At 47.0% G+C, this 27,826-nt stretch overlaps 1 protein-coding gene across 1 annotated transcript; it reads left to right on the top strand.

Annotated features, from left to right (window-relative positions):
• Nucleotides 1-241: 241 nt before the first annotated feature.
• LOC125945777 (uncharacterized protein DDB_G0271670-like) lies at nucleotides 242-13,354 on the top strand (the record flags this gene model as incomplete). Its single annotated transcript, XM_049668067.1, has 3 exons — nucleotides 242-295; nucleotides 551-2,158; nucleotides 13,199-13,354. Coding segments are annotated over 3 exons (1,818 nt in total), but the record flags the coding sequence as incomplete, so codon positions are not given.
• Between the last annotated feature and the right edge of the window lie 14,472 nt (nucleotides 13,355-27,826).

Below are 27,826 nucleotides of genomic sequence, written 5' to 3'. Positions count from 1 at the left end.
ATCGCGCCACTTGTCACGATATGTGAGGTGCGGGCTGCGTAGCGTCGATACGTGCGCACTTTGCATTGCAGTTGCATATTCTTACTCCAGGTGACACGCCATGTAGCACTTGCGTGCAGCCGTTGCATGTTGCAGTTACATGTTGTATGTAGCTAGACCTGGAACTCAACCAGGCTAGGTGACTGCCACCGCCCCGTATCAAAGGGGATGCAAATAAATCCTCGTTAGCAGCAGCAGCAGCAGCAGCAGCAGCAGCAGCAGCAGCAGCAGCAGCAGCAGCAGCAGCAGCAGCGCAGCAGCAGGCAGCAGCAGCAGCAGCAGCAGCAGCAGCAGCAGCAAGCAGCAGCAGCAGCAGCAGCAGGGCAGCAGCAGCAGCAGCAGCAGCAGCGCAGCAGCAGCAGCAGCAGCAGCAGCAGCGCAGCAGCAGCAGCAGCAGCAGCAGCAGCAGCAGCAGCAGCAGCAGCAGCAGCAGCAAGCAGCAGCAGCGCAGCAGCAGCAGCAGCAGCAGCAGCAGCAGCACGCAGCAGCAGCAGCAGCAGCGCAGCAGCAGCACAGCAGCAGCAGCAGCAGCAGCAGCAGCAGCAGCAGCAGCAGCAGCAGCAGCAGCAGCAGCAGCAGCAGCAGCAGCAGCAGCAGCAGCAGCAGCAGCAGCAGCAGCAGCAGCAGCAGCAGCAGCAGCAGCAGCAGCAGCAGCAGCAGCAGCAGCAGCAGCAGCAGCAGCAGCAGCAGCAGCAGCAGCAGCAGCAGCAGCAGCAGCAGCAGCAGCAGCAGCAGCAGCAGCAGCAGCAGCAGCAGCAGCAGCAGCAGCAGCAGCAGCAGCAGCAGCAGCAGCAGCAGCAGCAGCAGCAGCAGCAGCAGCAGCAGCAGCAGCAGCAGCAGCAGCAGCAGCAGCAGCAGCAGCAGCAGCAGCAGCAGCAGCAGCAGCAGCAGCAGCAGCAGCAGCAGCAGCAGCAGCAGCAGCAGCAGCAGCAGCAGCAGCAGCAGCAGCAGCAGCAGCAGCAGCAGCAGCAGCAGCAGCAGCAGCAGCAGCAGCAGCAGCAGCAGCAGCAGCAGCAGCAGCAGCAGCAGCAGCAGCAGCAGCAGCAGCAGCAGCAGCAGCAGCAGCAGCAGCAGCAGCAGCAGCAGCAGCAGCAGCAGCAGCAGCAGCAGCAGCAGCAGCAGCAGCAGCAGCAGCAGCAGCAGCAGCAGCAGCAGCAGCAGCAGCAGCAGCAGCAGCAGCAGCAGCAGCAGCAGCAGCAGCAGCAGCAGCAGCAGCAGCAGCAGCAGCAGCAGCAGCAGCAGCAGCAGCAGCAGCAGCAGCAGCAGCAGCAGCAGCAGCAGCAGCAGCAGCAGCAGCAGCAGCAGCAGCAGCAGCAGCAGCAGCAGCAGCAGCAGCAGCAGCAGCAGCAGCAGCAGCAGCAGCAGCAGCAGCAGCAGCAGCAGCAGCAGCAGCAGCAGCAGCAGCAGCAGCAGCAGCAGCAGCAGCAGCAGCAGCAGCAGCAGCAGCAGCAGCAGCAGCAGCAGCAGCAGCAGCAGCAGCAGCAGCAGCAGCAGCAGCAGCAGCAGCAGCAGCAGCAGCAGCAGCAGCAGCAGCAGCAGCAGCAGCAGCAGCAGCAGCAGCAGCAGCAGCAGCAGCAGCAGCAGCAGCAGCAGCAGCAGCAGCAGCAGCAGCAGCAGCAGCAGCAGCAGCAGCAGCAGCAGCAGCAGCAGCAGCAGCAGCAGCAGCAGCAGCAGCAGCAGCAGCAGCAGCAGCAGCAGCAGCAGCAGCAGCAGCAGCAGCAGCAGCAGCAGCAGCAGCAGCAGCAGCAGCAGCAGCAGCAGCAGCAGCAGCAGCAGCAGCAGCAGCAGCAGCAGCAGCAGCAGCAGCAGCAGCAGCAGCAGCAGCAGCAGCAGCAGCAGCAGCAGCAGCAGCAGCAGCAGCAGCAGCAGCAGCAGCAGCAGCAGCAGCAGCAGCAGCAGCAGCAGCAGCAGCAGCAGCAGCAGCAGCAGCAGCAGCAGCAGCAGCAGCAGCAGCAGCAGCAGCAGCAGCAGCAGCAGCAGCAGCAGCAGCAGCAGCAGCAGCAGCAGCAGCAGCAGCAGCAGCAGCAGCAGCAGCAGCAGCAGCAGCAGCAGCAGCAGCAGCAGCAGCAGCAGCAGCATCGTAGCGCCGCGTACTCTCGATACATGTGTTTACTCTTCGGTATACTTCATGGTGCCTCTTCGCAATGTACGAGCCACTGCTGAGGAATCGAATCGTAGAGCTACGCGTGTGGCTACAGCCAGACAACGTCGGCCTTAGCAGACCACTGTGCGATCAGCATAAGCCGCGGCTTGCCGCCGGCGCCAGGCGGACAGTTCAGATTGTTCTCGTGAAAACGACACAAAGAGACTTCACCGCGAAGACCATCTGGTACATGCTGCCAAAAATAGAGCTCCTTTGGAGCCTCTCCTCCAGCTTACGCTGTGACTGTGCTGGGCATGCCGCGCAAGCCTGTGACATATTTGTTCCACAGGCACTACGGATTCAACAAAACTACCTGATTGCATTGCCTCCAAAAGCGATACATTCAATACAACCATTGCAACCAAAGCAGGAAGTCTTATATAAAGTTCCTTGAAGTTGCATTTTTCTGCTTCGTTGTCAGCCTACGCAGTTTGTTTGTTTCAAATCCATTTCGAATTCGGAAATCTCCAGCAAAGCTGCCACGTTTGATTGTTCCCCATCATTCCTGCAGTCTGCGCCTTTCTCAAAAATCCAATTTGACATCTACCCACTTCCAGCAGATGGCTTCTGAGAAAATCTCTTCGTGGGATCCTTAGACAGGCACTTCGCCGGTCGCAAAAAAAAATGTACAATTAAGTATATCTCCCCAGCACGTCCATGTGTTCTGCAATAGAAATTCCTTTGGTTGTGTCTATTTCTGCACCTTAGAAGTTGAATTATTTGGTTTTCTTATGGTATTTATCATCTTTTTTTTAATTCCAAGAACAAGAATGATGGTCGGTGTTAATGTGCAAGAAAGTCGCTTAGGTTGATCTTTCAGCTATGGACGATGTTATTAAACGGGTTATTCAGTGTAGAAATATCTGCGCAGTCGGTGTACCCTTTTTATGAAACGGTGCAATGGCTATTTTGCAAGCAAGCATCTAGGCAATATTAGCTTAACACAATGAGTGGTAAATTGCCTTTCGCATTATTTTTATGTTGGTAACCACACTGTCACGCGATAGTGACGGGTATTGGCAGCCAGGCAAGCAAGCAACGTGGAAGGACATTTTATTGGAATAACTTGTGCCTTGAAAATAATGTACAGCTCAGCGGCCGTGACGGCTACAAGCTCCACCGGCCGTGACGGAATCGAGTCACGCGATTATTACGTAGGCCTACGTTCACAGGCGTGCCATCATACATTCGATTGTCTTCAGATGACATTGCTAGAGCGCGAACATGGTTTAGTATTTTCGTTTTATGCTGGTTTGGGAAAGAGATATGGGGAGAGGGGTGGGCTGTAGAACTATATGTTTATTGCGTCTGGATTTTTAGGACCGGCGCATACTGGCGGTAACGTTCATTTAAAATATTGTCAGTGTTCTTTAGGAGCATAAATTAATGCTGTTACATTATTCTGGTAAAGGGCCTCGTTACATGCGATGAAATTCCTGTACGTGCAGAATAATTAATCTAAAGCTGTTTCTGCACTAGTAAATGCCAAGTATGTGTGACATTTCAGAAGACAACTAACGAGGCATTTCTAACAGAACGAGGTGTCATGATGTCACCTAAATAATGTATCCCTATGACCATTATAGTTGTGATGTTTTACGTTGCATAGCTCGTTCCGTGTTGTCCAATTCCATATTTGTCACGTCACGAATTCCTTGGTGCGAGTTTTTACAAAATATAAAGGATAACGACGCATTGGAGACATAATAATCATGTCTGAAAGAACATGTAGTTTATTCAAACTTGTTCGTTGGCAATTTCTCGCGTCATTCCTTTGTAACGTAAAAACGAACCTCTAAACCCATTATGGACTGCAGTGCCCATACGTGAATATTCCTGTCCTCATCGAAAAGACAGCACACACCGCTGCGATGTGACAACCTACAGAGGGATGACTAAATACAATTTATCACTTGCCTATTGCCAATCGCCGCAAGCCACCTATGCTTGGCTAAAGTTGCATCTACGTGAGTCGTTATAACAAGCGTGTATTCGTGCACTGACACCAACAGATTTGCATAATCATGCATATAATGTTGACACTAAGAGTAAAAAATGGCGCTGGGCAGGCCTTGTAATGCGTAGGATGGATAGCCGGTGGACCATTAGAGTTACATAAGTATACCAATCGAAGGGAAGCGCAGTCGAGAACGGCAGAAAACTAGGTGAGGTGATGAAGTTAGGAAGTTTGCAGGCGCAAGTTGGAAACAGCTAGCGCAACAGGGGTAATTGGAGATCACAGGGAGAAGCCTTCGTCCTGCAGTGGACATAAATATAGGCTAATGATGATGATGATGCAGATGCAAGCAAGAAACACTTTAAGCTTTCTCTTCCAACAAACTTCATGATGTATCTTTCCCGCCCCACGAAAGTAACTTTTTCGTCATCCCCACCTAAGCAATTTCTGATAAGTTATGTTGCTGATCAAAGTTGGGATGCTGACCTTCCCGTCAGCACAGAGACAAAGCTGTCGGATTTACTGTTAACATAGAATGGAAATGCAGGCTAGCATGGTTGAACATGAATAAGAAAAGCGCGAGAGAAATCTTGAAATAAAGCTTTGGCATTATCTCGCTGCACTCCGGGGAAAAGCATCTAATTTCGCTCAAAGAAACGTACGCTATCAACACCACCAATATAAAAAAAAAAAAAAACATGGAAAGCAGTAACCATAAATTGAATTATATCGCACAGCGCTGCTCTCAGGCTGATACTATCGCCCTCGTGGAAAGGTAAATGCTGGGAAGGAGCGCAAGAAATGTCCGAGGCAGCACGAAAGTAGAAAAAACAATACTGAGCTGAATCAATAAAGCAGCCGGGAATCATTCTAAATTCCTCTCTTACGCGACGTTCCAAAAGTGGGGAGAAATAAATTTGCACCGTTCCCTCTTCTGGTGTACCACCGAAATTTCTTCAGCTATTCTAATTATGTTGGTGCTCTACCAATATCTACGAGTCATGTAATACTTGGTGCTCTTGAATTGGAGATAACTTTAAAATATTCCTGGTTTTCGTCGTCTTTTATGAACGTTCGCTATGCAAACTATAGGTGCAGGCCTGCGCTCCTCGATTATTGAGTTTATCAGTACATATGTACAAATAAAAGCCTCCTGAATTTTAGTGCTCCTTACCTCTTCGTTCATAGAATTCCTAATAGAATATGGTAATAGTTAGCAGTGTACTTGTATGCTAAGATGACGTGTGTATTTGGAGCTTAGATTTGCACGCTCTCAGCGGCTTGTTGAAGGCCTGTCGCTTCCAGCTTTCCTCGGTGCTTCAGTTACCATCAAAAATGATTAAATAGCATTGCACGGAGGTGCTTTCAGTTATTTTGACATACAAATTCAGCAGGTATTCAAGCCGAAATACCCTGGAAGGTGCCTCGGCATGCGGTCAAACACGCTAGCTGAACCAGATGAAAGCTGAACCAGACGATAGGCTAGCGCTATAGCTGGACACATGAGTATCGCGTTGATCACCTTTGTCTATTGTTTTCCTTAATACTTAAAAACAGCGCTACCGACGAAGGAAGCGGGGACACACACGGTGCTGACTTACAACTGTTTTTATTGGGAAAAAATTACTAATGCTTTCAAAGCCATACATTCAAGCATGCACGCCTGCTCATTGTCAATAAAGAACGCTTGTCATTCTCAAACGTTGCCTCGTGGTCGCACGTATGAGTATCTCTGTTGTTCACCTCTATTTAACAAGCCGATTTCATGAGAAGGTAGGCGTGAGCATCAGAGATAATAATTCGTGCGACCGTGAGGCATTGTTCCAGAATAACAACCGCGCTTTATTGACAGTCAGCATGCGTGTATGCTTGAATGTATGGCTTTCAAAGCACAAGTAACTTTTTACCGATCAAAGCAGTTGTGTGTCAGCACCGTGTGTGTCCCCGCTCTCTTTATTTCCCCTGTGTAGGTAGCGCTGTTTTTAGGAATTACGGAATACCAATATTCCGTTCTTCTTCAGTGTATTGTCTGCTTCCGTGTTGAGAAAACTGCAAGGCTCCTTTTTAACGCACTTCTACACTACGCGTCGTCTATTAAAAGTGTAATAAAAGAATAAATTACGTACAGAACAACCGCGTGCCCCATCTTCGCTTCGGTGTGTTGTGAAGACGGCCTAATAAATGACATGTTCAGGGTAAATGAACAAAACAATTTGGACTCGGCCGTGGAAACAAAAAAAAAAGCATGGACATACAACTTATAAACACAGAAGTGACTTAAAATAACTTATTCCTTGGGACATCGCGTCAAATATTTAGCGAGATTATGCTCATATGTCCAATAACAAAGTGTTTCCGTATAACCGAACTACAAAAAAAAAAAAACAAGTGCAATGCATGAGCGTGTGTCACTTAGCACATTCACATCACCATCGACAACCTCCGAGATTCAGCGCGAGTAAAATTATTCGTGCTTTCATATTTTGCAGGCCATGATAGAATGACCCATTTGCCCTCATCCATGGCTATATCTGTGGTTTTGCCACACAACTGCATACTACGCACTGCAGGGGAAAAAGCGTTGCGTTGACAGAATTAGCTGATGCTAAGCTACTTATTCGACTCTATTTCAGGGCTTCGTCTCTTCGGTGAAATATACATGCATTGAAATTGATGTATATATATATATATATATATATATATATATATATATATATATATTCAGTGTTACATTTGTTTTCAGAACCACTTACTGGGAGTTTGGGACTGAAGACGAACTGCAGCGCATCGGCAGCGTTTCTCCTGACTTCTTAGAGAAATGCAGACGCCGGCTTTTGCTTTTTCCTTTAAATGGAACAAGCGAAACGGGGAATTGGTTGTCTATGGATTGCGTCATATTGCTCACTTAAACTCAACTAATTCATAATTCTACATAATATAATTGCGATAGAACTTATAATCGATCATTTGTAAAAATAAGTGATCAGACTGAGAAAATTAAATACGCAGACAGACAGGCAACCTGCTATCAAGGTAATGACTTTCCAGGAATCTCAACATATTGTAAATGTTTTGTAAGACAGTATTCGAAACTTTTATACACGGGTGGCACAACAGTTATCGGGCGCTACTGTCAACTGAGCACTGAGCACACGATCACGTGACAAGTGCAGCATCGGTGAGAGGGGCACGCTCGTTCTTCTGAAATTGTTAGCCTGGAGGCACCTCTCGTCCTTGTCGATAAAAAGTACAGCGTGCGGTTTTTATTTTCGGAGGAATGCAGCCATAAGTATTTCTACTCGCAGTGGCTGCCGCGGGGCTCCTTACTCTGCAGGCTGCCTCTTCACACACCTCAACCTCTCATGCAAAGATAAAAAAAAACTAAAATGAAAAGATTACTTCTAATTATCGTAGCGACGGCAGGGTAGAGGAGTTCACCATATGGAATGACCGAAGGCTAAGAAGGCGAAAGTTTAAATCGGCCACAAATGCATGACGACAATAAAAAGATTGCGCCGAACGTGAAAATAGGGAAGTCGTGAGGCACCCGCGGCGTGCCACGAGATGCATATCTGCACTGTCGCAAGCGTTGCAAGTTCCTCGACTGGCGGCAGAAGAGCGTTTCCCGCGAGAATGCGTCCGGATCGCACTTTTGCTTCAGCCGCAAAACGAACGGCGACTGAGCACCGCGCACTTTCTCACGTGTGGCAAACTTGAGAAAACTCAAGAACTGAGAATTGCTCAGTTTCAATCTGTATATTTACATGTACCTTGAACAAAGCCCGCTCTTTCTTAAATGGCTGTAGCAAGAAACTTACCCGAGAAAAAGAAGATTTCCCTCCCCTCTCGGCGCTTCTTTCCAAGAAAGTTCGGCCACCCCGCAAACTGCCTCACCGCAGCTGTGTAGCAGAAGCAGAGAGGATACCGTAGTGAGAAAATTTGCATGTGTTATCAAAAGCTTCCCTGTACTTCATGCGCAATTCGACTGAAATATTTTACCTAAACGCTCAAAAAACAACCGGGAGTGTGCTGACAGCACGACCAAACACGCACTGAAGTAAGAAAAAAAACGTTTGTAAAATCCTTTGTGGTACCAAGGAAGACGAGAATGCGAGATTGCTAATTACTGTCACCGGAAAGCTCCGCAGGCAGTTTTGTTTTGTAATCCTACTTACGAAGAAAACCGACCTGTATTCAAACGCGTAGGTGTGCAGGAATCCGGAAAATTTCCGCTTCCCTGAGTTCGTCAACACACATGCCCAACATAAATAATTCGCCAAAATCGATTTCAGACCGCCGCAGTCGCTGAGTCGGCGATAGGGCGCCTCCTTTGCATGTAATTGCGACGCGTAGCAACTCTCCGCGCGTGATCTGTGGCGTATAGCTGGCTAGAAGAAATGGCAGCATAGACAAGAAATAACTACTGTAAGAAGCATACTTCAACTGCTCAAGGAAGTGAAAATAGTCACGCGAGAGCTACATAGAAAAGCGCGCGTGTGTGTTTATGGGTGCCCGAACGTGCCTGCTTCAAAGGCCTGTCTAGACCGTTCCCGTTATGCCTGCTTGTATCGTGTACCACAAGTTGACACGGCTTTCAGTGCATACGAGTATATTGTTATGGTGTTCAGCGTGTTAAAGGTCTACTTTGATTTAAACCGCCAAGTAATATTGCTGGTCCAAAGGTTTGAAATTGCAGCGAAAGCCTTTGGTTCAGAGGAAGTATAGGAATAGTGGAGGGGATGAGAAGACCGTAAGGTAGAGGAGCAGGAGGGTAGAGGCATAGCACATGCTTTACGTCGGAGTGTTAGCCACAGCAGATGGAAGGCTGCGGATCCTCGGTAATGATGTTTTTTGTAGAAGGTGGAATCGTGTACGAGTCTACGAAAGGGCGCTGCTATGTGATCCTCGAATGGAGGAGAAAGTGGCGGTTAAAAAAAAAGAGAGGAAAACTGCGATATATCCCACGGTAGTGGACACCTCAACCACGGCGTCGGACAAACGGAGCGCGAAGCTGTTTCCACAATGCATCGTTCTCGTGCGAACGAATCGTCTCGCCGGCTGCCGACTCCCTTTTTTATTTACATTTCTAGCGCCGTCGTCACTTCTCCATCGATTTTTGAGGAATGCAGCCCAGATCGTAGGTGGACCGTACAATCAATATTCGTAGAAGGACTCGCCACTTGTGGTTCAATTAATGCAGCGTTCAATAACACCGATGCAAGAGTCCGGTTATTATATCGGAATCTCTTAAATTAAAGCAACGTTATCGCGTCTAACGAGTTCAATTTTCAACAGACAGTTCAAGGCGATGCTCAGAAACGCTGTGTATCGCAAACCAACTCAGAAACATGCTATTTTAAGCTGTCTTGTGCCGTATTTATATATAATGTTCTTCCTCTGTGATATTGTAAACGTACCGCCACACATACTTCGCTTTTTTCCCCCGCACAATATTGTACGCGTAGGTTTGAAGTTGGAAGTTCATTACGAGTTTTCACAATACAAGCTTGTCATGGCGCCGAAGCAAAAGGATGGACTATGCACGCCTGACTAGGCTCCTAGCGCCACGAGCACAGCAGCGCAAAAAAATATGTATACGTATATACACATAATACACACACACACACATATATATATATATATATATATATATATATGCGAACGACGCAAATATAGTTACAATAAATCAATACAGCACAATAAGTATAAGTATATCAAATGAAGAAATAAATGTAGGTACAGAAAAATACAGAAATGCCAAAGCCAAATGAAAGCAAAAAGTCTTGGAACACATGAAATTGCATATCAGTCGAAAGCAGGTTAATCAATTAAAAAACAGAAGTGAATTGTCGAGAAAATACAGGTTCAATTTCTTTCTGAATATTTAAAGGGTTGAAGAACCTTGCATAATATCAAATAAAGTATGCTCATCATTGGGTAAATTAGGAATCTGCCACTGTAAAAGCTAATTGGCGTAGTTCTGCTTTTTACCTTAATAAAGTTCCTAGCTCTTAAGGTGTAATTAGGTAAATATTTCTTGAGGTTATCCACGTCGATATTTGTCTTCGCCATGTTGCATCTGCGACACTTAAAACCCATTATGTTCCCTTGTTCTGAGTACATTTCACGTGCATCAAACGTTGATATCTTGAGTTTACGACGTTCCCCTTCTCAGGGGGAACTTTACTTGTTTTCAATTAACATAGGAACTTCTGATAATATCAAAAAAGGTTAGACGTTATTTCTTGCATCATCTGACAGAGCTCCACATATCTTATGAAGCCGCCTTCCTCACGTGTAAGTAGATGCGTCCGCGTAACGTATCTGTTTTAATAGCCACGAAGCTTTAAACAGAAAGCAGTCACCATACGAATTTGATGGTGATTCCAGCCGAACAAATCGCCAGTGCAAGCCTCAGCTCCGTCCATTAACATGGTCGTACAAACGCTGATAGAGAAAATTTTGTCCACCGGAAGCCACGGTGTCACTACAAACACCAGTGACCGGGCCTCTACATCACCACTACTTCTCTATCCTGCACATTTACACGAATACGTTGGTCGGAAGTTTCTAGAACATATATACCTAACTTTATACGGAAGTCACTGCAGTGCATCAAATAACTACTGTTCTCCTGCTTTTCCCGCTGCTAAGTTCGAGGTCGTGTGTTTGATCCCGTCCGTGACAGCCCCATAATGACGGGGGCGAAATGCAAAAACACTCGTGTACCACAGATTGCGTGCATGTTAAAGGAACCCTAGATTGTCCAAATACATTTGAGTCCCCCACTACGAAGTGCCTCTTAATCAGATCGTGGTTATGGCTAGTACAACCCAATTATTTTTTCCCCTGCGGATCACTTATGACTTATTCGGCGACGAAAACAGCAAAACAAAAAACATCAATTCGCTTAGAGCATCGTGCAAATAGTAAGCGCATAATCTAAAATTTAGCCACGTTGAGCACTTACATGCATGCTAGGGGTATATTGTGCGATTAAAATACAAGTCTACTTCATTGAAGCGGCCACTAATGACAATTTCTTTTTTATTTCATTGATTATAAATTATCAAGCTAGCAAAAAAACACTTTTATCGCAAGAAGATGCTTCAAAGGCCGACAAGATACAAAAACGGACGACGGGTGGCAAAGCTGCCTTGAAGTTCATGAACCAGAACACCTTGACAACATGGATTTGGAGGCCACCTGCGCCAGCTAAGTTTGTTATTGGGAATAAATAGATTTATATATTTTCTTAAGGAGCCAAAGACTGACCGAAACACGTATTATTAATTTGTATTTTGCGTCAAGTCTCAAATATGAAAAGATGCGTTGAAATCTGTGACGACAGACCTGCGTACTACCGTTCGGTTTTTTTGTGCAAAATAGGAAACAAAATTTACCTTTCACCTTCATTTTTTCCCTTCTAATAATCAATATATTTTCTTCAAATTAAGGAAAATAAAGTTCTTCCAAAATACATACTCAGTGGAAATTCACCTAGTGGATCTCCAAGGTCCCTTAAGGTCCCTTCAACCGCTTTTTCTTCGTGAAATTGCGCACATATTCTGATTTGATGGTGTTTGATGATTTGATAATTTGATGATCTGATTTGATGGTGTCTTCATCAGATCAAAAGCATACAAGTTCTTGTTGAGCATATTGCTTTTGGAATAGCGTGCTCGCAGACTATGAAACGTTTGAGCAAAGTAAATAATTCCATTTTTTCTTATGAGAAAAGGTATTACGTACACGTGGACGTAATAAGTTTTTCAATGAAAGCACGGTAATATCAACAAAAGTAAAACACATTAAATTAGTTTACATGATATGAGCGCTTGTTTTCATTTTAGCACAAGTTCACTGTCTTAAGCCAACCTGTGCTTTATTGTTTGTCTCCTGCACTACGTATTGAACAAAGCTAGCTAAATTTTTTCCTTCCAACATGATACTTTCTATATAAACATTGCGACCAAAGCAGGAACCGCTATAGAAAGTTCCCAAAGTTCCTTTTCTGCTGCGTTGTCTGAGTGCGCAGTTTCCTTGTTTCAAATCGATTCCGAGCATGGAGGGATTCTGCAAAGCTGCCCTGTGTGATTCTGTCGCACCCCTGCTGCAGTCAGCAGCTTTCACGGAAAGACAATTTGACATCTGCCCATTTGCAGCAGATGGCTACTAAGAAAATCCCCGCGCGGACTTTTTGGAATAAATTTTTTGCTCACAGAAAAAAAAGCCCAACCTCGCAGTACGTTGATGTCATCTGCAATAGAAATTCCTTGGGTTGTGTCCTACTTCAACACGGTTTTTCGTTTTTGTTTGTTATTTACAATCGGTTTCCTTGGTACAAGGCATAGAATTTAAGGTCGGTGTTGCCGTACCAGGTGGTCGCTTAGGTTGACTTTGAAGCTATGGGCAATCTCGTCACATGGCTCTTCCAGTGTAGAAATGTCTGTGCGATCTCTCCTCTTTTTTGATGAAAAGGTGCACTGAATCTTGGGCGAGCAAGTATTTAGAAAATTTTAACCTAAACACAATTAGTAGTAAATTACCTTTTGCCTTATTTGTACTTTTTGGAACCATACTGTCACAAGGTAGTCACCGGCTCTTGCACGCTGGCAAACAACCATCATGCAAGGACGCTTTATTGGAAGAACTTGTAACTTCAAAAGCAGTGCACAAAAGCCGCCAGCAGTTACCAAATCAAATGACGCTAATATTACGCAGTCTTGGGCTTACAGGTGTGCCACCAAGCATTCTACTTTATGTTCAGATTACAGTGCTAGTGCGAGATGGGGCTTCAGTATTTTATACATTTTATTAGGACAAGCACGTCTTTAAATATGTCGCTACGATATTGCAGATACATAAACATTATGTCTAGCGGCTTGAAAAGTGCGGGTTGGTATATGCTCACTTCATAAATGTAGTAGCAACAAAGTTACGCAACAAAGCAACAAACTAGCAACAAAGTTACGCAACTTCCATGCGCTATGAAAATCGAAGACGGCCAACTCTTTCCGGATACACTTTTCGGCTACCGCCCCAGCCTCTCCACGCAGGACGTTTTGCAGCAGCTTAAGGAGGACGTGGTGGATGGCCCCGCTAGGGCATGGGCCAGAGCTTTTCTGGCCCTGAACATCAAGGGGGCCTTCGACAACCTGATTCTTCACAATCTGGCTCTTCCCAGTGCGTCGCACGCACCTACGGTGACGTGAGAGCTTTTTTTTTGGACCGCACGGCCACTATTGACATCGGAGAGCTCCGGTCTGACCTCATCACGCTCACAGGTAGACAAATGCCACAGGGCTCAATCCTATCGCCTACCCTCTTCAACTTGGCTATGGCTAAACTGCCCTCCCCCCCTTACTACAACAGATACCCGCCATCTAGCACGCTCTCTACGCCGATGATGTTACCATCTGGGCAACCCAAGGAGCAGACGGTTCCATTCAGGATGCTCTCCAGGAAGCTGTGCGTGTCGTGTAAAACTATGCAGCCGCGGGAGGCGTTGCCTGGGCAGCCGAGAAGTGCGAATTACTCCTCGTACACAGCAGTGCCGCAGAACCGACGAATCCCTTAATATCTCCCTTTTTTACACGGAAGCTCTATCCCTCGGGTAGCTAGACTCCGTATCTTAGGCCTCCACATTCAACCTAATGGCAAAGCCTCGCACACTACACACCTTCTGGGTCAGCAGATAACACAAGTTACACATATGATACACAACGTTACTAATCGTAGAAGAGGCCTTCGCGAGAAAGATGTCCACCACATAGTACAGGCTCTGATAATCAGCCGGCTCACCTTACACCTCCCCTGTCAGAATCTCACCGTCGTTCAGACTCTGAAGATGGACGTCGTTCTACGGAAGGCAGTGAAGGCGGCTCTTGGGTTGCCTCCACATGCTTCCACACAACACCTTCTTCAGCTTGGTATCCATAACACCGTAGGCGAGCTTCTCGATGCTCATCGCAACGGTCAGCTCCAACGTCTCAGGCGCACCCTTCAGGGCTGCGCTATACTCTCTCGTCTTGGATACCCTGTCCCTGAGAACACCCACACAGGTCCCACAAGATCACCTTGCACTTGCTCTACGTGCTAGCAGTCAAGTCTCTCCGAATCCCCGCAACGCGCGTCCCGAGCGACACGCCGGCCGGAGACGCTCCCGAACTCAGGCCCTGGCACACATTTTTGGAGATGGCACCACAGAGACACCGGTTCTTTACACAGACAGGACCCGCTACCTAGGGAGGCGGGCCATGGGTTTAGCTGTAATTGACAACACAGACGCGCTTAGGGTGCGTACTACAGCTCTCACAACGGACAGCGGCTCGGCAGAGGAGGGAGCAATTGCCCTCGCCATTGCCCCCGCCTCGATCCTTCCAACACATGACTCCCCCATCACCATAGTGACGGACTCCCAGGCTGCCTGCCAGGCCTTCGCGCAAGGACTTGTGACTGCACATACACATCGAATCCCCTCCTCTGTCCCCCCCCCCCTCCCCTCCCCTCCCGCGTTACGCAGGGTGCGTATCATCTGGCCTCCTGGACACGCCTCTTTCCTTGGTAATGAACGCGCTAATGCGGTCGCCAGAGGTCTGGCTGGCCGGGCACCAACGGAAGAGCTGTCCAACGCAGACGACGCACCGGCAGAGCCCCTACAATACACCACGAAGCTCCAGTACTACCGACAGGGCCGCTATAACTATCCTTATCCTTTAATAGGGCAGATGCCGCTGCCTGGCGGCAACTGCAGACCAATTGATTTACTTGTCTCCACGTGCTACATCTATTTCATCCCACCCTACACGCTTTCTACTGTACCTACTGTGGGACCAATCCCACAGTGTACCACTCTACATGGGAATGCCCTATCCCTTCGGGTGTTCCTCCTATACCCAACCCTACCCATTCCTCTTGGCAGTCTGCGCTGCTCATTTCAAGCCGGCTGAAACAGCAACGGCTGATCCAGTGGGCACGCAAGTAGCGCATGGCAATTGAAGCCCTAGACTGAGGGCCTCACTCATTGCGGAAGAATTTCCGACTTGTTTTCCAAATAAAAGTTTATTCTCTCTCCCTTTAGTACGCTGAAGTTAAATTTGTCAATTCCAATGCCGACGTCGAAAAGGCCGATGCAGTGCACCATACACTTGATTTTCATATTTTGGCGCTGAGACAGGGTTGCCTGTGTTCGTTTCCACGCTAGCTGTCCGTGAGTTCCGCGGCGCGGGTGTTTCGCCGCCTTATTCGAGAGATGGCGCCACGCTGCGTGACCAGGCCAGCATCGTCCGGCGCGCCGCGGATGGTAAACCTTCAGTAAGCTTTCAGGCTGGCGTCGCGGCACCAGTCTGCTTTGCCGGTAGCCATTTCATGCATTACCTCTACTCTCGATTACGGGGGAGCCAGCGTTTTTTGACGTTATTTTTCCTTCATATATTAGGCTATACACCGGAGGAGCGGGGGAGGGGGGGCAAAGTATGCAATTTGACCCCCCCAAACTTTCATAAGCGGGAACTTTCGGCAGCACGTTGGAAAGTCCATCAAAAATGTAATTGAAGCTAAAGTTTGTTTCTTAAGACAGTGGAGACGCAGGTAATGCTTTTATTCACTACGTATCCCCTGCTAGGGCCGCGAGGATTGTGTTTTGTGTCTCCTAGTGATGCACTGTAGCGGAAGGCGTACGTGACTACCTAACCGTAATTTAAAACACAATCAGCTTGCTATATTTAACATGTGGGGGAGGGGAGTGGCCCGGATAAAGGAAATATAATCAGCCGCACCCAACTATTCGCGTGCCTTACGGCAAGAAATCGTTGAATCATGACATGGTGGAACTTAAAACAAACATCATGACATGATGGAACTATTCAGTCTCTGTCCACAGATAGTCCGTCTGCATAGCGTTGCAGTCTCAGTTTTTCATCACCGTCAAAAGTCTAATCAAACCTCTTACAGGTCTAACTGTTGAATTTCATTGTGTAATCACGACTTATTGTAGATACGTTCATGAAAATTTCCTTGGTGGAGCATGCAGACCGATTTCAATAACAAGTGTGTCACTTATGACTTCGTCGATTAACATTTTCAGGCTCTTTCTAAATAAGCACTTATTTATAAATAAGAACTCATTTCTAAATGAGCACTAGCACTTGTTGCCTAGCAGGAGCAAAAACAGCAGATATTTCATATTTTGAAGCTATGGTAGCCACTTTTTGCTGACCTGTACGGAAAATTTGAACTGTGTGGTCTGCTTTTGTGCTCTGAAAATGACTACTTAATGCTTGCTTTATTTCAATTTTTTGTACTTATAACCTGGCATTTAGCTGTTTTTCCCGCTATCCTCAGTAAACTATGCGAGACACTGTATTAATATTTCTTCGAAATACACGACAGCGTTCTGAGTGACAATCGATAAATGCTCATTTTTGGTAGGTTCATTAAAGCCTTTATAGAAAGTTACAAATTCAATCATTCCAGGGTGCAAGACTGCCGCTAATCAAAGTGTTTTCTAGACTCCCAAAACAACAGCACGAGATACGCACTTGGAATTCTGTGAAAAAGGGCAAATTTAGGCGCACTGCGTTTCAAACTTTCATTTTCCTGCTGTGAATGCACGTGTTGTAGATAATTACTAAACCATCGTTTGTCAATGCTTTCGTGCACCATACGAAATTCGTAGTTTGTTTCTCTGAGGTCCTTGGTGAAGTAAACAAGATATCTTGTTTATATCTGGGGAAAATAATGGTCATGGTCTGGCTAACGTGTAGGCATTGTTCCAAATTGGTGGGTTAAATGGCCAGCAGACTAAGTATGCAAGTGGTCCATAGTGTTATTCGTTTGTTTTAAGCGTGGTGTAAAACGTAGATTCCTATGCTTGCGTAATTACAACTACAACTGGGTCAAATTTTGTGAAAATAAAGGGGCCAATACGCCAAGTGATTATGCGATGGTAAATGCGGGTTGATCAAATACAGCTTTAAAAAATCGTAAGCAGGTGTTTGGAGGTATCATACGCTGCGGTTATTAGCTAGGTTTCCCTATGCCCCTAGATAACATTGCGTTACTTCTTCTTTCTGGGGTTTTACGTGCCAAAACCAGTTTTGATTATGAGGCACGCCTTGGTGGAGGGCTCCGGATTAATTTTTACCATCTGGGGTTCTTCAACCTGCAAGCACACGGGCGTTTAACTTTGCGTTACGTAAATTTTATACTTAGAAGGAATAGGCAGCACTTTAGGTGCAATGAGTCACGAAGTTTAAATGTTTCGGGCTGATTAAGATGTGTTACGAATAATTATTGAACCCTCCTTTGTTACGTTTTCATGCGTGATATGAGATTCGTATGGCCTCCCCACAGAACTAAAGGATGCAGCCTCTTTATGTTTGATGACTGTAAAGACCAGGTAATGAGTGATGCGTAGGTATACAGTTTAAAATAGAGGGTAATTAGGGTTTTCGCAATAAATTATGTGCGGAAGCGCTGTACAGCGTTATGAGCGTGTATAACCAGCAGGGCGGAATGGAGCCCTGCCGTGGTAGAACTATAAATGTCACCAAGACCAAATTAAGCGAACATTGGCGGTACGCTATGGAAACACTCTGTGTGAAGTTAAATGCGGTTGGATCAAATACAGCTTTGCTAAAAAAAATCTTATTCAAGTGTTGGAGCGTGTTATATGGCCACTATCAGCTAAGCTTCCCAGTATCCTGACATAGCTGTAGGTAGGTTACAACAGGTTTATATGTCGTGGAAAATGGAATGGGGTCATGGTAAGTGCAATGTGCGACAAAATGTTTGTGTTGCGGTTCCAGTTAGAAGCGCTGCAAATAAGCCTTCGTTTTTTTCCCTTATTTTTATGCACCATAAGACGTTCTTAGTTGGTTTCATGGATGTCCTCAATGAACTTTGTTTATGTTTGGCGAAAGTAAAGGGTGCCTTTTGGCCAATATACATGTGAACTTCAGAGTTAGGGAAATAATTATGACATTTGCAGTAAATTGCTCGTGCAAGTGATCCGGACGCTTAAGAACGTGTTTTACGAACAAAGCATAATTTCCCCCGGCCCCAGGAGAACTATGAACTGAACCGATATCAAATCTAGCGAAAATTGGGTTATCCCAGTTAAAGTGTCTGCAGAAACGCGCAGTGAGTCTGGCAGCATAATGATGAAGCCAAGTGGAACTATGACTAGGCGCGCGCGCGCGCACACACACTCCCACTCAACGCAAATTTTGGCAGAATCGATTTTACGATTGCTGTCGACACTACATAATTAAATTAGTAATCAAACAATGCAGTGAAACTATGCTTTGTTGAACACACAACGTATGGGGGATAGCGCCGCCACAGACCACAGTGCCTGCACCTTCAGACGGCGTAATGAGAGCTTCGTAAACGCGGCTTCTCCACCGCAGCAAATTTTCTCCCACTAGTGTTGCAGGATTGAGGTTGTCTATATCTGACTTCGAATTAACTGCGGCGCGATTGCATCGGCACTATTTTTTCAGCCGTAAAACATTTTTAGAGTAAGCTTGAAGAGCACGCCTTGTGACATTTATAGGTCAGACCTATTATTTTGATATCTGTTTCGCGATCGTGAACGGCGTTTCAGGGGTTACTTAGCAGACAGCAGTAACATGCACAACTGGGAAGTAAGTTAGAAATGACAACCGCATGTAAATATTTTTACTACGACAGCTGTCAAGTGCTCCAATGCCTTCCCATTTCATCTGTCTGCCCGTGTGGCGATTTCCTTACGCTGCCGAGGACATTTTTCCCACTCAGCGTGTTTCCGTCCCCTTCAGGCCGCCACGTCATCCACAACTACACCATCGCCAAAGGGCGTAAAAAACATTTTCCGCGACGCCAGCCCCCGCATTTGAACCAATGTCACTGCAGGAGCATGCATTTAGGTGTTGGGCAAGGCAACTACTCAACTACTGCGCTTTCTTAAACCTTGTATATGGTTTGTGTAACAGTGAGCAAAGTGTTATTAACAACTAGCATCACCTGTTAAACATAATATTCCACTCATACAGTTAGACTCTATGAACCTATTATGCAATCATCATACATGATAATTCAGTACATTCACTGTATCAGGCACAAAAGCACACATTAAAAGGCCAACATAATTACGCTCTTCACATTTCCAAGAAGATATTTATTAGTATAATTCCTCCTAAACAAATGGCAAAGATAAGCACCTAACGAAAGTGGGTATACCAGTCCGGTCTTAAGGCACATTCATTATAAAAATATTTCATGTGAATAGACATTTATGCAAAATAGAATGTGAAGAAATGTTCAGTTCTTTGTTACACTTCTGTATATGCGTTTTCGACAAGGTGACCATAAAGAAGAAAAAAAACATTATGTGGTAAATCATGACTAAATGTTGGCAACAGGTAGCGCAAAGTGTGGGGATTGAAGGGAATGTCTTCAGAATGATGCCCAAAACAAAATGTCGTCTTTAGAGCTATTGAAACAAGTAAAACAGTGTTCAAGTGTCTCTGCTACAGCAGATAGATGACTGGTAAAAGAAGAAACGAACATACATTTTCTTTGTAACCACGTCCTCACCGGTGACGTAACAGAATTAGATTTATGCAATAAAGCTTTCCGAGTCAGAAAAAATACAAAATTTGTGAACTCGTTTGAGTACATGCACAATAAGTGGTAAAAAATGGGCTTAAAAGAATGAATCAGAAAGTATTGTATAATGCCTTGCGTGACAGTGAGTAGGAGTACACGCTGTAAAACCAGACTGCAAGGAAAAGAACCGTGAATTGATCATCACGGCGAATCCCCCAAACACGGGCATCGAGTAAAATTTGAATAAACGAATATATTACGTGAAGGATTTATGAATGCAAGCTGCAAGAGTAACTGGAACATTGAATGCGACCCATAGTGCAAGACTAAGACGCGAAAAACTGCTTGTCATATATATATATATATATATATATATATATTGCGAGACAGCTGTTCAACCTCGACGGTTTATTATGCAGGCCGCGCGAAGCAGAGAATGACGCTGGCCATGATGATGAGTATATACAGATGAAGAAGATGAAGGGGTAATATAATGCTCACACAATTACCCCCGCGCATGGAAGCGGCCAACCTGGCCGCTGGCTATGGCGGCGAACGCCGTATGAAAGACTTTAAACGTGAAACATGCACAATCTCTGTGGTACGGCAGCGGCCGTCCAAAGGCGTAACAATGGGCGTGACAAAATAATTAACTGGTGAAGTCTGTTCCTGAACAGTGTAGGGCCCGACAAAACGGGACTGAAATTTCTCGCATAAGCCAGGAACGCGAACCGGAGTCCACAGCAACACTTAGTGGTCTCCAGGCTGGAAGGAAACGAGACGGTGGGATGCATCATAGCGAGTTTTGCGGTCTTGTTGACTGGCGTCGGTGTTGAGGCGGGCGTGTTGGCGACACTGGGCAATGCACGAAACAAATTGCTCACACACTGATGTGGACGAGGGCACGGGGACGCCAAAGAAAGAGACGTCGAGGACAGTGATCGGTTGACGACCACACACCAGGAAAAAGGGTGAGTACCCCGTTGTGCGTTGGACGGTCGTGTTGTAAGCGAAGGTGACGAATGGGAGAATAACATCCCAATTGCTGTAGTCAGGGTTGATGTACATTGAAATCATGTCGGACAGCGTACGATTAAAGCGCTCTGTGAGGCCATTAGTTTGAAGGTGGTAGCTGGAAGTCGTTTTATGGATGGTATTGGACGCACGGAGAACATCGTCAAGAAGTTTAGACAGAAAGGTCCTGCCGCGGTCACTCAAAAGGATACGTGGGGCTCCGTGTCGTAAAAATATGGCTTCCAAGAGAAAGAATGCAACCTCCGCTGCGGAACCGGAATGTAGTGCGGCTGTTTCAGCGTACCGTGTCAAGTGGTCTACAGCTGTGACAATCCATCGTTTACCGCCAGCCGATAAGGGCAGTGGTCCCCACAAGTCGATACCAACGACTGCGAAAGGAGCGTCAGGACACGGGACAGTTTGTAGCAGTCCAGCCAGAGGTGAGGTCAGTCGTTTGCGATGTTGGCAGATCGAACAGGAAGCCACGTATTTTGCTACGCTTGTTGCAAGTCCAGGCCAAGAGAAGCGGCTGCGAATTCGCTCATAGGTTTTATGGAAACCAAAGTGACCGGCCGTGGGTTCGTCATGAAAGGTCTCGAGTATCTGGGTCTGAAGTGATCGCGGAACTACAGGAACCTAACGGTGTCCTTCGGGATGAAACACGTACTGGTATAGCACCAAATTTTCGATCTTGAAGTTCTTCAACTGCCGACGGAGTCGAGCGTTAGGTGTGCGAGAGGATCCCCGACTTCGTTCCATAACGGAGTGGCAGTAGGAGTCACTACGTTGGCAAGTTGCAAACGTATGAGAATGGCTAGGTGGGAGCCGGTCGAGAGCTGCGAGTGAAGGAAATGCAGGAGGGTCCGGCGGGTTGCTCATGGAAGGTGGTAAGCAGGCAGTGTTTGAAGACGGTGGTAGGGGACAACGAGAGAGAGCATCGGCATCCTGGTGTTTCTTTCCAGACTTGTAGGTGACGTCGAAGTCGTATTCTTGTAAACGAAGTATCCAACGGCCGAGACGTCCCGTTAAATTTTTAGCGTCGCCAACCAGCACAAGGCGTGGTGATCAGTAACGACCGTAAAGTGGAGGCCGTGCAGATAAGGCCGGAATTTTTGGACGGATCAAACAACAGTAAGACACTCTTGCTCGGTAATCGTATAATTTTTCTCTGGAGGTGTTAGCATGCGACTTGCGTATACGACCACACGTTCTTCGGAAGTTTGCTGACGTTGCAGAAGAACAGCGCCGATCCCATGGTCGCTGGCGTCAGTATGTAGAACAGTGGGTGCGGTGTTGACGAAATCACAAAGCACAGGTTCGGACGTGAGGGCACGCTTGAGGGCGTCAAAAGCAGTTTGGCATTCGTCCGACCATACGTAGGGAGCTCCAGAAAGAAGTAGTTGATGGGGCGGCGCCCCAATGGTGGCAAAGTTACGTATGAAGCGCCGGAAATACGAAGCTAGGCCAAGGAAGCTGCGCAAGTCTTTGGCGCGTTGAGGCCTGGGGAAGCGCAGGACAGCGGTAATCTTATCGGGGTCAGGTCGAATGCCCTCCTGGCTGACAAGGTGTCCGAGTACTTTAATGGTTTTGCTGGCGAAGTGGCACTTTTTTGTATTCAGCTGAAGGCCAGCAGCAGAGAGGTATGTCAAGACTTCGTCGAGGTGCTGATGGAAGGTGGACGAAAAAATGACGATGTCGTCAAGGTACCATAAGCAAGTCTTCCACTTTAGGCCCCGTAGTACAGTGTCAATCATCCGCTCAAATGTGGCGGGAGCATTACACACACCGACAGGCATTACGTTAAATTCGTAAAGTCCATCGGGTGTGGCAAAGGCAGCTTTTTCCTTGTCTGCTTCGTGCATGGGGATCTGCCAGTATCCGGAGCGTAGATCAAGGCTGGTGAAATACTCCGCTCCTTGTAATGAATCTAACGCATCATCGATTCGGGGCAGTGGATATACATCTTTGCGGGTTATTTTGTTCAAGGCACGGTAGTCTACGCAAAATCGCACTGAGCCGTCTTTCTTACGCACCAAAACGACAGGTGACGACCAAGGGCTTGAGGAAGGGCGGATGATGCTTAGTTTCAGCATGTCGGCAACGTGGGTATCGATGATCTGGCGTTCGGCAGAAGAAACGCGATATGGCCGCCGGCGCACGATGGAAGTTCCATCTGTGTGTATGCGATGAGCCGTTGCAGAAGTCTGTCCCAGAAGAGGAGAGTGCACGTCGAAGGAGTCTTTATGCTTGGATAACAACGCCAGTAACTCTTCCGTCTGCTGTGGCGTTAGATCAGTGCTGATTGCACTACCGAGAACAGAAGCAGGGACAGTATCTATAGCTGTAGGTGCTTGTGAAACAGCAGTAGTCGAGGTAAGCACAGAGACAGTCTGAGTGTCCAAGACGCAAATTACAACAGCGCCTTTAGGAAGAAGTACTGGCTCAGTGGTTGTGTTGAGTACAGCCAAAGTGGCTGTGCCGTTGGTGAAGCGAACAAGGCTAGGTGCCAGAGCAATCCCTTTGGATAGGCAACGAGCTGATGGTACAACTAAAACGTCACCATCAGCGATGTGAGAGTTAACTACAAGAAGTTGTTCGCGGCCAGGAGGCACCATACAATCGTCAGCAGTTCGTAAGCGAAGGCGCGGTTCGGGCACGTCGTCGGAATTGTCGGTCTCGGTCAAGTTAACGAGGCGTTGACGGCACGAAATGAAAGCAGACGCTGAAGAGAGAAAGTCCCACCGTAGTATAAGCATGTGAGCACAGGAAGTCAACACTGCTAACTGGATATGGTGGCGAATCCCGTCAATCAAAACTCGAACGGTACATTGCGCCGATGGCCGAATCACAACATTATTGGCGCCACGTAGAATAGCTCCATTGTAAGGTGTAGTAACCTTGCGTAGACGAGAGCACAAGTCAGCGTGAATACTAGAAATAGCTGCGCCCGTATCAATCAATGCAGGGAACTGGTACACCTTCTACACACACTAATAAAGTATTGGCCGGGTACACTGGAGGAATTGTAGTCTGTGCAGGCCATGCAGCTTTCCCTCCAAAAACTGCACCATCTAGTTTTCCGATCGGTAGTCAGGAGTGCGGGAGGCCGGTAGCAGAGGTGATGTCGAGCGTCGGAGAGGGGAAGGCGAGCGGCGGCGCCCTGGACGGTAGTTGCGAGGCTCTTCGGGATTTGGAGGTGGCGTAAGTGAGCGTTGGGAAAGCCGGCGTTGGTAGGGACTCGGAAGAAGCAACGGGTCTCTCTCATAAACATCGTAACCACGGCGTTCGCCCTCTTGTTGTCTTCGACAAAAGCGCGATATGTGCCCGCGAATACCGCAATAATAACAAATGGGGTGGGGCGTAGGCCGGGTAGGATAAAATGCTGTGGCAGGTGCACGAGGAGCCAGAGTCGCCAGATGGCTGGGAGTAGCAGGAGCAGGAGGCGTTGTCTGAACGAACGCTGGTTGCATAGCCGCAACCTGAGCATACGAGGGCGACGGCGAAGGAGGGGCACAGCCCACATGCAGGTCATGGAGGACAGCTCCTCTTTGATGATGTCGCGCAGGCCAGGAACCGAAGGTTGCGGCTGAAGAACGGGAGGACTGCGCAGGCCGTACACTTGGAGCTCTTCGCGTATGAGAGTCCGAATCAGGACACGCAGGTCCGTATCCGAGGAAGGAGGCGTGTCACAGGTGACAGGTTGTAAACGGATGGCCTGCAGGGCGTCCAGATGCTGGCAAGTCGCGATAACATCGTTAACGGTATTGGGATTCTTGATGGCCAGTGCGTTGAACGCGACATGGGCAATGCCCTTGTGGATATGACGACCACCATCAGATTCAGTCATGGCGGCATCAACCCGGCGACAAAAGGCGAGGACGTCCTCGATATAAGAGCTGTATGTTGCCCCGGGAAGTTGCATGCGTGCATCAAGCTTTTTCTTGGCTACCTCAGAGCGGACGTTTGGGGCGCCGAAAATTTGTCGAAGCTGATGTCTGAAAGCCGTCCAGTCAGGGAAGGAGCTCTCATGGTTAAGAAACGTCCTGGCAACGTCAGTCAGGTAGAATGCGACTCTTCGAAGCTTGTGAAAATCATCCCACCGGTTAGACTCACTCACTCGGTCATAATTGTCCAGCCAGTCGTCAACGTCTTCACTAGGAAGGCCAGCGAACACGGTGGGATAGCGCTGCCGCGTGCTGACGGTCCATGAAGGAACGGCCGGTGGGGCAGAGACGGTGACGCTGCGGGCTCCTGGTGGATCTTCTTGGGGCATGGTGGCAGAAAGGCGTGGCAAGCGGCGACCTGAACAAAGCTCCAGTGAAACTCGAAGTCGTAGTGGACCATGGGATCGAGAGCAGCTTCCACCACTTGCGAGACCGATGTTCAACCTCGACGGTTTATTGTGCAGGCCGCGCGCAGAAGAGACTGACGCAGGCCATGATGATGAGTATATACAGATGAAGAAGATGAAGGGGTAATATAATGCTCACAATATATATATATATATATATATATATATATATGTGTGTGTGTGTGTGTGTGTGTGTGTGTGTGTGTGTGTGTGTGTGTGTGTGTGTGCAAGAATCCAAACGAGCTGGCCATGATTTGCCAAAGAAGGTTTCCGCGTCGGAAGGGTTTCAAAGTCCGACACGTTACGAAAACTGCGAAAATTTGTTGGAAGCATTCTACCTAAAGCTTAACACAGTCAACAAGCTGCAATGCATTGTAAACACTGCGTTCTAAAATCTATTACATGATACTGTTTTTGCAAACATTTAAGGGCGATGTGGAACAAACTTCTGGGCATGGCGTCAAAATGCAGGGATTCGCCTGTTTATTATAGCATTCAATCATACCGGTTTGCTCTTGTGGAACACGTCAATAATGAATCCGTTGTGCTTAAAGGCACCAGCCTTTGTTATAGCCTTTGTTTTACCCGTGTACTTGTTAATGGTCTTCTGTAAGAATATGTTGCTACTTCCTCTTCTTAATGCAAGGCTGCTAAATATCCTCACAGCTTTTGGCCTTTATTTGGGACCGCTACGCTTTAGTAAAGTAAGCTATAGTTTTATCCATCGCTAGAATATATTGGTAATGAAGGTAAAGTATCCCTTTAGGCAGAAATTATGACATTCGTCTCTACGGAAATGGGGAGTGTCGAAAAAGAGGCATAATTGTTTTCATTCATGGCAAAATAAGAACATTCGGCATTGCATCAGGAGCCGAACTAAACTCATTTAAAATACTTCTGGCTTCGCAGATGGCGCAATACGCCGAATACGTTTGCAGACAATGAAAATACGCAATTGTAACCTGACTACATCTGGGTGCCACTGCAAACGCGCATTGGTGAAGCATTGGTTACTGATCTAAGCTATCGCAAAACAAGACTGGTGATTTACTGCTGGGTATTGTGTTGAGACGCACATGAGACTACTAATATCTGTTGATGTATTTTGTAGGCCATTATAAGCAAAAGTACACATGACAAGGTTCACACTATGTGCACTGCATAGAAATTGTTCTTGCCTTGTTGACACGCTGGCATGCTATTCTTCGTTGTCATGCTTGTGAATACCCCGTCGACGGCACAAAAGAGGCGTACCCGACAATAACCGGAGGCAGCTTGAAATATCAGGCATTTTAACATGGAGGTTGCACCTAGCATGAGGCAGCTGGCGGAAAACAACTAAGAAAGCGTCGACAGCGATACTCCAAACAAAGACGCCGCAATCGCTACAATGCACCGTCACAGTGTCCGATATAGCGGTGCGGTAACTGTACGCTTAAAAAGCTAATGCACATGCAACACACAGCTTCGAATCTTTGTGAAGCGAAGCTTTCGTGAAGCGCTTAATTTCAATTCTTCGTCCTTGGAGTAAAGGAAACTGCACGAACATGTGCACTCGTTCATCCGTGCTACGGAATGTTACATAAGCTACGAGCATCTCTAAGAGATAGTTGGCTTTGCTACGATGGAAACATGTGCGTGATTGTGGCCTCATAGTTAGGACATCGGACAACTTTTTTGGACTAATGAGATGGGCTACACATCATCGGACCACTACGATTGGACACACATCGGACTACTGTTGATGAGTATCCCAGCCACAGGTGTTGCAGGTGTTGCACCTCAATGGTGTATGAGATGCGGGGAAGGAAAATCGTCAGCGTTTATGGCGTCAAGTTCCGCTCACTTCCGTTAAGACTACCGTACACTGTAAAAAAACTGCTCGAAAACATGCAGATGCTTTCGGAACTGCAAAAAATATTTTTTATGAATGGTCAATGATTAGAACCCGGTAAAAATTGTTCTTAATCTTCAGCCTATCAATCGAGTCAAAACTAAAATGTAATCCTTTTGTTTTGGTGATTTTACAAAACAACATTTTCGAGTTTGTCCTTTCATACACTGCCTTTTTTGCGTACATCATGCACGACGCACTGTTTGCGGTATTTCTTTAATGCCCCGCGGCCTATTTACAATGGCCGCCGTTTGGGTCAAGGCACGGCTACGGTGGTCAGATTGGTAGGTGTGCCTACCGGCGTAGTTCATTGCTTCTCCGCGTCATGATGGCAGTAGTGGTGCTGCGGTCGGAGGTCTGCCGCCACGCGCGCGTCGTCTGCTACTCAGACTACTGTTATTGCGCGCCAGTAAGATTTAAAATACTTAGTTTTTTTCTATTTAAAACTTGAAATAAAGTGGCAAATATACGCTGAAAGACACTGTAAACGTGTGATGTTTCTTGTTTTAATCAGTCGACCTGAAAAACGGTCATTATGTCATCCGCTAAGAGGTAGACGGCACGCTGAGCTGCACTCGCAGCCGTGATATTGCACCATTCTTTTATCATTTACCTCAATGTTTAGGCAGTGGAATGGATACCGTTGATAACACTCGTCTGTGTCAAGCTCCTCAGGATCCAGGACCGAGTGAAAATGTCGCTACGCCGAAAAAAATAACCAGAAGGGACACCACTTGCTTTGCGCCTATTTTAAGTCCGGCTACAAACATGAGAGCGAACGGCAGAAGACATCGCTTTTTGCGACGCCGCGTGACCCAGAACTGTTGAAAAAAC

The sequence above is a fragment of the Dermacentor silvarum genome, chromosome 5 (assembly GCF_013339745.2).
Source record: "Dermacentor silvarum isolate Dsil-2018 chromosome 5, BIME_Dsil_1.4, whole genome shotgun sequence".
In the NCBI taxonomy this organism is placed as follows: domain Eukaryota; kingdom Metazoa; phylum Arthropoda; class Arachnida; order Ixodida; family Ixodidae; genus Dermacentor; species Dermacentor silvarum.
This window is presented reverse-complemented; position numbering and strand designations above follow the sequence as displayed.